At 42.1% G+C, this 11573-nt stretch overlaps 2 protein-coding genes across 2 annotated transcripts; one reads left to right on the top strand and one right to left on the bottom strand.

Annotated features, from left to right (window-relative positions):
• On the top strand, nt 1-3146 carry LOC103949544 (acyl-coenzyme A thioesterase 2, chloroplastic). Its single transcript, XM_009360660.3, has 5 exons — nt 1-523; nt 1216-1393; nt 1817-2289; nt 2548-2676; nt 2861-3146. Exons 1-5 carry the CDS (start codon nt 59-61, stop codon nt 3029-3031), a joined length of 1416 nt encoding a protein of 471 aa, XP_009358935.1. The 5' UTR covers nt 1-58; the 3' UTR covers nt 3032-3146.
• Nucleotides 3147-4287: 1141 nt separating this feature from the next.
• On the bottom strand, nt 4288-8471 carry LOC125469206 (formin-like protein 1). The gene is made up of 4 exons (XM_048566283.1): nt 6461-8471; nt 6137-6336; nt 5580-5824; nt 4288-5405 (listed from the first exon to the last, which is right to left on the bottom strand). The coding sequence occupies exons 1-4, from the start codon at nt 8437-8439 to the stop codon at nt 4572-4574; spliced, it is 3258 nt and encodes a 1085-aa protein (XP_048422240.1). The 5' UTR covers nt 8440-8471; the 3' UTR covers nt 4288-4571.
• Nucleotides 8472-11573: the final 3102 nt, after the last annotated feature.

Below are 11573 nucleotides of genomic sequence, written 5' to 3'. Positions count from 1 at the left end.
TTCTCCAATTCAATGCGAAGACTCCTTCCATGGGAGTCTTGTCGTTTCCCAGCTTTACATGATTCGAAGCTCAAAATTCAATCAAATTTTCAGAATCCCAAAACCCCCAAATTCGATGGACTTGAATTCCTCTCCTGCAACTCCCAATTCACCCGCTCCCATTCCCGTCGTCGCCACTCTCTCTTCCCCTTTCGAAAACCCGCCTCCGACCCAAGATGGGCCCAACGGTTCGACCCGGAAGCCTATTAGCCTCTGGCCGGGAATGTACCACTCGCCGGTGACAAATGCGCTGTGGGAAGCCAGGTCGAAGATCTTCGAGAGGTTCTTTCTGGACCCGCGCAAGGACGCGCCGCCGCAGAGCGAGTTGCTGAACAAAACGCCGTCCCAGAGCAGGACGAAGATTCTGTACAATTTTTCGACGGATTATATATTGCGGGAGCAGTACAGGGATCCTTGGAATGAGGTCAGAATTGGGAAATTGTTTGAAGACCTTGATGCTTTAGCTGGAACCATTACAGTAAAGGTAAAAAATTTTTAGTGTTTATTATTATAACTGGATTTGTGGGTTCTGCTTGAAATTTGATCACTTGAACTGGGTTTATGATTATTTGTGTAAAAATTTTGTGATGGATTAGGCTGAATTGCACTTTCAATTCGTAAATCCCGAGCTTTTGAACTATACATTGCAACAACTTTCTGGTTTGGAGTGTTTATATTTTTTTCGAACTTTGGATTATTCTAAGGAGCTGCCATAATCTGGAATGCATTTTGTTTGAGGCGTTGATTGGTTTAGTTTCTAGTGCGAACAGTTTTGTATGTCATGGGAACGGTGTCTTATTTGACCAAGAGACAGTTTCTGTTCTTTGTATTGCTAGTTAATCAGAAAGGTCAATGCCGTTAAATTTGGACAGTCGCAAGCTTTGAATTACTTTGGTACTATTTTATTATGTATGATGCAAACGGGGGGCTGTGGAAGCCGGGTGATGATCATGTGCAGCGATGTCTGTTTGACTCTAAATATTGATATAATGCAAAGAGCCATTCAAGTTATGTTCATTTCAAAATGTATTATCAGTTGTTTTAGTCTAAGTTGAAGCATGTGATTGACGAGATAAGTTGCTAGTTTATTTCATGTTGAATAACGTTTGTCCCAAGTGAATTTCTTGCTTGTACTCTTCTTCTTGTAGTTTAATTTTAAACCTTTATATGGATCAGCACTGCTGTGACGATGATGGCACAACAAGGCCACTCTTGCTGGTCACTGCATCGGTGGACAAGATTGTCCTGAAGAAGCCGATTAGTGTTGATGTCGATCTGAAAATAGTTGGTGCTGTCATATGGGTGGGGCGGTCATCTATAGAGATTCAACTAGAAGTTATTCAGTCAACACAAGGTACCTGTGAATTTGACGTAAATTTGTTTTTGAAATCTGATAACCTCTAGAACTTTCTTTATCTTTTCCAGCATTTTGCTCATAAGGCTTAACTTCTATTAAAAGTTTGCAATTGCATTTTCAATGTTAGAATAGAATTTGCTTATGGACACTGGTGTCTCCTTCAAATTTTAGTTTAATGAACAATAATCAGTTTGCCTCTGTTTAACGTAATCTCGATTTCTGGAAACAAAACTCACAAGCCTACAAATGGGCTGTTATAAGAACAACGATCCAATTTGTCATCCTGTCAACTACAAAATGACTATTATATCATCAGCCTGCTCAATAATGGTGTGATCTTTTAAATTTATGTTCTTTTTGTGAAGGGATGTGCTTAATGTTCTGACTGATCAGACTTTCATAAGAAAACTTTTTTGGCAGATGGATCTGACAATGCAGACTCGGTAGCTCTTTCAGCAAACTTCATGTTTGTGGCCCGTGATTCTAAGACTGGGAAAGCTGCTGCAGTTAATCGGATATCACCAGAAACTGAAAGAGAAATATTGCTTTTCAAGGAAGCAGAAGCCAGAAATAATCTGAGGAAAAGAACAAGAGGAGGAGGAGACAGAAGGGAGCTTGAGAATGGAGAAGTAAATAGACTTGAAACTCTGTTGGCTGAGGGAAGGATCTTCTGTGATATGCCTGCCTTGGCAGACAGAGATAGCATTCTTCTGAGGGATACCCGCTTGGAAAACTCTTTGATCTGCCAACCACAACAGAGAAACATGCATGGTCGAATCTTTGGAGGGTTTTTGATGCACCGAGCATTTGAATTGGCTTTCTCCACTGCTTATGCCTTTGCAGGCTTGGTGCCTTGCTTTCTGGAAGTCGATCATGTTGACTTCTTGAAACCTGTGAGTACCCCATTGGCATCCTTCTTTTCAATTGTTCAAATTATCCATATCATCAGTATTTTCTTTTTCAATCGAAATTTCAACGCATTTTCCGGCCTCTTTTTGTTCTTTATTCTATCCAAATTATCTTCATTCTGTTAATTTTGCATCTGGATGGACCCGATTGTGACTTTGAGGAGATGGAAGAATAAGCTGGTTTTCTATTCATCCATTTCTGTGCTAGAAATATGTTTGAAGCATGTATGTTTTAATGAGCAGGTGGATGTTGGAGATTTCCTGCGTTTCAAATCATGTGTTCTTTACACAGAAGTTCATAATCCTGATCAGCCTCTAATTAACATCGAAGTTGTTGCCCACGTTACCAGGCCTGAGCTCAGGTCTAGTGAGGTATGTTCCTTTAACTGCACGTTCAAAGAATAAGAAAGCTTAAGTTTTAACTTTAAATGAATGCCATTAGAAGTTGACATTACTACTGTTCCAGTTACCCATTTCAGTTAAGGAACTTTCGTTTTTATGATGGTCTATTCGCTACGGTTCCAGTTACACATTGCTTTGCTCGTGTTTGAAACAGGTTTCAAATACATTTTATTTCACTTTCACCGTACGCCCTGAGGCAAAGGCCACAAAAGATGGATTTAGGTTACTGAATGTGGTTCCTGCAACAGAGGAAGAAGCACGCCATATAGTAGAACGCATGGATGCTCAAGCCTTGCTTTCAACAAAAATGGTCATCAGCAAATAAACACAAATAGCTACGAGATGGTTGATATGTATTTTAAACAGAAAGGGGTGCTATTTATCTCAAGAGTTACATATATGTTGTGCTTGTTAAATAAAGGGGAGTCCTATTCACACAACGCATTTTATTTCCCACACCTCGTTAATTCTTGTTTTATGATATTCTCCAATTTATTAGACTCGATCCAGATAATATGTGGATAGCACGCTAGATAAAATGTCATGTCAAATTGTCATTCGACTATTCAAGACCCCATATTTACTTTTCATCTCTGATATGTGGAGCAAAATCAACGGTGCAGATTCATATTGTGCATCTGAAAGAATTACTGTTTAGAGCTTGTGGGATACGGACACGGTTAGTCAGGACAATATGTCCGTTGCCTTGCATCTAGGGTTCCAATCCCCATCCTTGTATTTTAGTACATAAAAAATATGGCTTCGACTAAAAGAAAGAGTTAATATTCGAACACACTAATTTTACTAGGCTGATGACATGTTCTTCTGTCTCTTCTACCCCACAAAATTCTCCCTTTTCTTATAAAGAAATTAGAAAAAGAATTTCCAGAAAAAAAAATAATAAAAAAATAAAAAAAGGGAATTTATCCTTGTTGCTGTCCTTTTATTTACTTTGGGTGGTTAAAGTTAAAGATGAGGATATACCATACCACAAGAAAGTAAAAACTAGGGTCCAGTTATAAGGAAATTGGTGTCTTCACATGAAAATGGTTGGATATTTCAACTGTGGCAGAGGCAGGACCCCAACGGTCACTTTCCTTCATTTTTTTCAAATTTGCAGTAAGCAGCGGAATCTGTTCCCTTCAAAGATGCATGCGATATCATGTCGTGTACCCCTTAATTGAAAACGACCTCTCTTCATGGATTCTTTTACCAAGGAGGAGTGGACCTCATATGTTTCAACAAGTAATTAGGGCAAAGCACATTTACTCCTTTTTTACCCTGTCCGTTTATTCCCTTATCTTTAAAACGTTGCAATAGTATCTTTAAAATTGTGTTCTTTTATATCTATGCCACATAATCTAAAAATTTGGTTGTTAGTCGATGGCGCGGTAAATGCAAAACCAATATCCCGAAGAAACTATTATGGCTCATGTCAGCCCAAAAATGAGTCGTCTATATTTGAGTATCATCTAGCCTCACGTATATATATAAAAAAAATTTCAAAAAATATCAAACACTACTGTTGCTATGATTAAATTACAAAGAATAATTGGGGATAAACGAGTTACGTAAACCATGTACAGTCAAGAGTTCTGCTTCCATTCAACAGTTGTATGATCGATCTTCCCAGAAACTATCTAATCCGAATTACAACTTATTCTTCCCAGACAAAATCTGCTCTGTAATTATATAATCTACATAACGCAAAATCGCTTACATGATTTTTTACAAGTACAAATTTTAGGTGGGGTGGAACCTGGAGCTATGTATATAAACCTGGCATGCAGGCTGTTCAAACCGCCTACTTAACACTGTTTTTACAAAATCGAACCAAAACGCCATCCTGAAATGAGCTGCAGAAACTATGGAGACGCGCTCTCGTCATCGGATGAACTGTAGCGCCTCAACCCATGAATTCCAGGAACTAGTTGTGGCAGCATTGGATTTACTGGAACTACTTGCGGTAGCATTGGATTTACTGGAACTGGAAATTTGTGGGCGGTACTAACTTGGGTTCGCTCATTTATTGAACCAACTTCCTTACATACCCGATCAAGAACTGTAAGAAAGTCTCTGACCACCATGAAGATTCTAAACGGGTGAGCTTCTTCCCTAGCAGAGTTCCCGTGGAAGTACTCTGTAATCTCCTTCACCAGGGACAATGCAACACTTTCTTGAGCTTGAAGTCTTATAATCTCCTCTTCAGCCAATTTCATGAACATGTTCATCGACTCTGAGAATTTCCGGCCGGTGTCATCTGACACCGTCGTCTCATTTAATTGCACAACCTCCGCGATGTTGCTAATTCCTTTGGAAAGTTTGGAAACATCACTGCTAAGCACATCAGAATCCATGACAGCAGCTTTCTTCACATTACTGAGGTCTGAACTGAGAGCTGAAACAACTTGCAAGCCAAGCCTCCTGCACTTGACATCATCACTCAAAGTTGGGTTTGAAGTTTGATTGCCACCGTTGAGACGAGCACCTTCCGTCCTTATGATTTCTTGTACGACAAAATGCAAGAGTGTGGTTTTCCCATCTGCCCCCTTGACGTCAACCAGCTTGAGGAGTGTGTCCAGTTTGAAGGCTTGGGCATCACCACGGTTTGTCCCAACATTCATCCGGTTTCCGGTCTTCAGAACAGCTTCCAGAAGCTTCAAGAACATCCTGCTGTTTCTCAATTCTTCACAGGCAGCCTAAGTAAGGAAATTCCAATGAGAAAATGCCTGATGGAAAAACTATCATCTCTACATAGATAGAAATACCCATGTTAAGTTGACGAACACTTTTAATTAACTTATTAATGTTTAAGTGTGCCTTGGTATACCATCTTAGCATAAGAAAACAAAACGGAATCTAGCATCACATACCTCCAAAGTTTCAAACGACTTTTTAAGGTACTCGATCTCAGACTCAAAATTAGTCATGTAAAGCATTGCATCAATCCTTTTAAATGCAAAAGGAACGTCAAGCAGCTCTTTCAGAAATCTCTCAGCAGGACCAAGGTTAACTGGTGAGTCGTCTTTGTATTCCTTCAGCTTCCGTTCTTCTTCTTTGGTTGGAGCCATCTTCATTAGACTTTCAAGTAACTCAGTTCCAAGAGCATCCGAGTTTCCTGCATTCATTACCAGTACCAAAGGACACCATGAATTCACAACTATCACATAAAAGTTATCACAAACCATTTCAGCTGCAATAGAAAATCATCGAAGAAGAATCACAGTTATTATGAACTTATGAAATGCCACTTATCACGAGAATTCAAATATATCCCAGACCAACCAAATTTTAAATTCTCAATTTTAACTAAACGGCGTGCACAAGATATAACCAAAAGCATAAACGATATTACCATCAATGTTGATTCGATAATTTTCTCAGCATTCAGGAAAAGGGAAGACAACTTTGAAGAAAAAATGGTTTTTACCTTCTAATAAAGCTTCACAAACTTCCTCTATGGTCACATTGAGAGCCCTTAGCGAGATTGCAATATTCTGAGACTTTTTTGGATCAAGTACTCTATTCTCTTGATTTGGTGAGGGAAGAACTGCACGTGGTGTCGTTTCCCTTGGATTCGGGTTTGGTGTTTTTACAACAAACAATGTCTCTATCATTTCTTCATTCAATCTGCAACCACCGCCCGATAATTCCACAAGTTTAGTAGTGCAACACAGTATAAGCAGCCAACTTACTACATCAATTATAAGTCTACCATAACAAGAAAAGCAAGTAAATGCAAGTACTATCTTACTTGAAAGAGCTCGATCTAAACTGATCCCACACCATTTCGCGATCGGAGCTTGCTCTAACTTTATCCCAATGCAATGGCTTCAACTTTGGTTTCGGAGTCTCCTCAATCGGCTCCAATGGTGTTGAACTTGGCGTCAACTTCACCGGCGAAACAGAGACCTTTCCCGGGTTTTGAAACACAAAGGGTCTTGAAGGAGGTATGAGAGCTGGAGGCCTTGAGATCACTTGCCCAACTGGTGTTCTAGGACTTGGTTTCTCCCAGAGTCTCAGTGATGGAGGCATTGGCGGTGGCGGAGGAACCGAAAGAGGCTGCTTTAAACCACCACTAAACTCTCTCTCCGGTGAATTCGACAACGAAGACGATGAAGATGATGAAAGAGACTGCATTTTAGGATCCAAATGAATAAATGCTCGATCCGAAGCATTTGAAATTCTTGGTGAGGCAGCTGAGCTCTTCTCCAAACCTCTCAGTGGTGACATAGAAGGTGAAAAGGACTTGGCTCTTGAATCAGAACCGTTCGATTCTCTCCCTGGTGATAATGAACAATTTAAAGATGGTGAAGGGAATTGATCGTTCCGATCTGAAAAGGCCGAAACTTTCGGTAACGCATCTGGTTTGTTTCTGAAATTTAATTCCGGTGAGGAAATCGGCGAAGTTTGATCAGAAACCACCGAAACTTTCGATGATGCATGTTGGTTGCTTCCGAAATCTCTCTCCGGTGAGGAAATCGGCGAACTTTGATCCGGAACGACCGAAACTTTCGCCGGTACATCAGGGGTCTTCTCCAATCCTCTCTCCGGCGACGAAGATAGCGAGAACATCGACGGAGACCCTCCGTTTCGGTCCGATGCAGATGGGAAATCATCTACAACTCTCTCCGGCGAAGACATTGGAGTCAACGACGGCGACCGTAGATTGACATCAGCAAACGGCGCCGTGTAATGCATGGCTGAGGGTTCCGGCGGTTTGGGCTCTTCTGATCTTCTGTTGGGACTTAAACTCACCGGAGGCGAGAGACTGATTGAGTGTGACCGAGACGGTGAACCCAATTCGGAAGACGAGCATGAACACGACGTCGTTTCGCTGCCTCTTTCATCAAATACGCCACCCGCAACCGCCGCGAATACTCTCCTGGACCCGGATCCGTTTCCATTGGAGCTGTCGCGATCGCCCGAAGACCCTCTGGGAGAGTAGAACTCTTCTTCCTCTTCCTCTTCCTCATCGTCTCGGTCATGGGTCAGAACCGGTTCGGCATTCTCCCAACGGCTCAGCCTCGAGGTTTGCCGAGCAAGCGGCGGAAGCGGCTGGAGGTCCGGTGAGTCGACTTTCCGAGTTTCTTTTTCGGCCCTACGACCAACGCTCGCGCGCGCGTCAACTCGTTCCTCGAGTCCGCGCGAGTTGACCACTGTGCCCAGGTAGAGGAACTCGGAGCTGTTGGAAGAGCCGGTTCGGACCTTGTGTGTACCACTGAAGGAGTGGCTGAGATTGGGCGCCTGAAACAGCCTGCTGCTGTGCTCGGATCTAACATACGACTTTTCGTCCTCGTTGTCCGGGAAGTTGCGGCTGTTGTGGTGTCTGCGACGGTAGAGGAAGAATGCGGCGACGGAAACGACGACGACGGCGGAGAGCACGGCGGCGATAGTGAGGGCGTGGAGCTTGTGGGCGCTGGAGTTTTTGGTGGGCTGGGGGGCAATGAGGGAGGAGATGTTGGCGGGGAAGGAGGCGAAGGCAGTGGTTGGGGAGGGAGGGGGAGGCGGAGGGGAGGGTAAGGATGGGAAAAAAGGGGAATTGGGAGGGGGAGAGTTGGAACTGGAAACTGGGGGAGTTGGGTTCGGAGGTGGGGAAGGCGGTGAGGGAGATGGAGGCGAAGAAGATTCCTGCGGCAGAAATGGCTGGTGGAGGACTCTATGGTTTGGCCTTGGAGATGCGGTGAGTGGAGAGGATAAGAAGAGCAGGAGGAAGATGAAGAAGTTGGCCATTGTGATGACCTTGGAGACTGAGTTGCTGCAGAGTCCCCAGTGTTTTTGTGAGTGAAATTTGTCAGTCTAGAGAGAGAAAGTGAGGAGAGAGAGAGGGAGAGTGAAAAGATTGAATCTTGAGAGTGAAAAGGGGTTATAGAAATGGGAAACAGTCCGTTGGCGAAGGTGGCAAGTGAAGGCAGCTGCATCCAGCTAAGATTCTTTTTTTTGCTTGCGTGGAGTTGGACTGCTGTTGTAGGGAGATGTTTGCTACTTCTACTTCCACCTCACTAGGTTCGCTCACTCTTTAGTGTTTGTGCCAACTCTTCGGTCTTGTTTTCTTTGGTTAAATTTAAAGGTAAATTGTACAAAACTACCTTAATTATGAATTGCATCATAATTTCTTACTTCATATTTTAAATATTGCAATGTCATATCTTAACTTATGAATTCGTTGTAATATTATACCTCCGTTAGTAAGTCTATCAAATTGACCGTTAAGTGATGATTTAGCAAATGAATGGCCCAATGTGGCAATCCACTTGTACCATTAAGAAATTATATATATAATAAATCATTTAAAAATATTTTTTTTTTGTCAAAAATTAAATTTAAAAGAATGGGCCCACCTCCTTCAAATCATCAAATCCACCTTCTTCTCCGACCCCCCTCCGCCCTCGCCAACCTCGTCCTCAGTATGAATTCAAACCCTGAAACCAATTCCCATATCTCCTAATCTTCCCTCAACCCATTTCCCAAACACCCACTCATGGATTCCTCAATCCCAATTCCAATGCACCAATTCCCAAACAAATGAGTTTGCACCGATCGATTGGTCCCGAATCACAAAGGACATTCTCCTCCAAACCGGCCTAATCCTCGTTGTCATCTTCCTCTCCATCCACAACATCCCCCCAAAGCTCCTAGCCAACCTCCGTTTCTACAACAAACCCGCTGCCCAAGCCAAGCATCATCGACGCCTAACTCATCACCCTATCTCGATTCACTAATTCCAACTCATCAAGAAATCGAAGTCGAGACGTTGGCCGTCACGTGAGGATGATGAGGCCAAGTGCATAACAGAAGTGTATACGATAATAAGAAAATGCAAATAAATAAATAAAACAACAAAAACTTAGCTATACCAAGATAATACTAAGTGTGTGGAAGCAACTTAGTCAAGCTACAAATGTTTCAGAGTATAGGTATCACAAGCGAAGTCAAACTAAACAAGTACTAATTATACAAACATGGAGAAGATCCTTACTTATTTATGGATATGTTCCGCCGGGAAGTCCTCGTGAGCCACCAAAGATGATCAGCTACCTAAAACCTGGAGGGGGGCAAAACAGAAGGGTGAGTGGGCAAAAACAAAGCATTTGAAAACACATTTATCTTTTCAGAACATAGTAACCCCTCACTGTAAAAATCGTATAGTTTCTGGAAAATAGTACTACATATATATAAAACAACGTACTAAGGCAGTGAAACCCAAAATATGCCATGTCATAACGTTTCACTTCTAAATCATGTAAGCCAAGTGTAGAATCAATATAAATTAACATGCCAGCCAAAGTCACCTAATGTGACCTGTACGACTGGAACTATAGCTTATTAACCTAGGCTAGCACACGAGTCGGAGTCACCTATATGACCTGTACGACAGACTAGGTATAAATATGTACGCTCAAGTGCTACGATCACGTGAAGGCTATGCGGTAAATCGTGGGTCACCTACGAGTCGAAACCACCTATTGTGGTCTATACGATAGGCTAGCACCAGACTTGGATCTAAGGTGATCGTGCGGTGCGGAAGGTGAACGATCACGTGAAGGCTAGCCCTAACCCCTGGGCGGGAGCACTAATACCAGGTGCAGCCCTGATGAGCTCTAAATAAATATATGCATGCAACACAACCCATTCAATCACATCATACTCACCTAAAGCTTACCTGAGTCTCCACAGCATCACACAATATAATTCACAAGTATAACAGTGCAACACTCAAAATGCAACTCATTACGACATGGCATTCAAAGCATAAATCATTTAAGAAAACGTTCTGGAAACCATATCATATATATAATTGTAGCCCCCTAGCCTCACTTGTCCATGCTCGTCCTTAGGGTACGTCTCACCTATATGCGAAACAACTAATTTTACATTAATTTTAAAGTACATACACAAACCTTAGGAATAACTTCTCATACGTTGCTCAAATGGGGTGTTTAAATATACCAACGTGATTTACTCAACAACACGAACACCCCCATATTTTTAGAATAATTTTTGGACGTCACACGCGCTCTCACTTGTTGATCATGTGCAGGCAAGTGCCTGGCATATTGACAGAATCCCTAACGTCGTTAGGGAATATTCCATTAAAATAGTAGAATATTCCGTTAAAATCCTAACGGAGTTACCTGACGCCGTCAGTATATTCCGTCAAAGTTTACAGAATATTCCTCTTCTTCTCCGGTGACTCGCCGGAATCCATTGCCAGCCACCGTCTGTACTCGTCGGTTTTTTGGAAAAATTTTAAACTCTTATCTAACTCATTTTTCAACCAAAATTCACGATTTTTATATGAATTTGAATCTCTTGAGGAATAGAACAAAATCATACCTATTAGAGGTCCAAAAATCAACGGAAAGTGATCGGAATAAAGCCTTGAAAAATCCAGTCAAACTTGAACTCTTCGAAACCATCTACTTCGACGTCAACTTTGTCCCAAATCCACTCTAAGGTTCCTATGGAGTTGTTTAGGAACCTCCCGGAGCCTTAAAACCTTGGAAAGAGGCCTCGATCACTACGGAGCAACAAACACCTCGCCAGAGTTCGTGAGTTCTCGGGTTCCCGTGATCTGTTCGACGGCCAAAAGGTATCACTCAACTCGTGAGGTCATGAGGAATACGATGGTGGACTTCAACAACTCAATCCGTGTCGATTTGGTTAAGATTGTAGGTGATGGTCTCTCGATTGTACAGACGAGAGAAAAATCAAGAAAATATAAGAGAGAAGGTAAGGTTATATGTGTGTAAGCGTTTGTGATTGGTTAGTAAGGAAAGAGTGAGAGATTTTAATATGTGTGTGTGTGTTCCTCCGGATTGGGCAAGGGAAAGGAATGAGTTTTGTAATTAGTCCTAAAACAAATA

Source organism: the organism of the source record quoted next, unplaced genomic scaffold (genome assembly GCF_019419815.1).
Source record: "Pyrus x bretschneideri cultivar Hongxiangsu unplaced genomic scaffold, Pyrus_bretschneideri_v1 Contig10, whole genome shotgun sequence".
Lineage (NCBI taxonomy): Eukaryota > Viridiplantae > Streptophyta > Magnoliopsida > Rosales > Rosaceae > Pyrus > Pyrus x bretschneideri.
This window is presented reverse-complemented; position numbering and strand designations above follow the sequence as displayed.

Bases quoted from the DNA above. Each gene is read 5' to 3' on its own strand.
- LOC125469206 (XM_048566283.1), bottom strand. From the start codon at position 8,439: ATGGCCAACTTCTTCATCTTCCTCCTGCTCTTCTTATCCTCTCCACTC. The intron at 5,825-6,136 runs GTAAAAACCATT...TAATGAATGCAG, and splicing joins TTGTGAAGCTTTATTAGAAG to GAAACTCGGATGCTCTTGGA. The intron at 5,406-5,579 runs GTATGTGATGCT...TTCCTTACTTAG, and splicing joins AGTCGTTTGAAACTTTGGAG to GCTGCCTGTGAAGAATTGAG.
- LOC103949544 (XM_009360660.3), top strand. From the start codon at position 59: ATGATTCGAAGCTCAAAATTCAATCAAATTTTCAGAATCCCAAAACCC. The intron at 2,290-2,547 runs GTGAGTACCCCA...TTTAATGAGCAG, and splicing joins ATGTTGACTTCTTGAAACCT to GTGGATGTTGGAGATTTCCT. The intron at 2,677-2,860 runs GTATGTTCCTTT...TGTTTGAAACAG, and splicing joins CTGAGCTCAGGTCTAGTGAG to GTTTCAAATACATTTTATTT.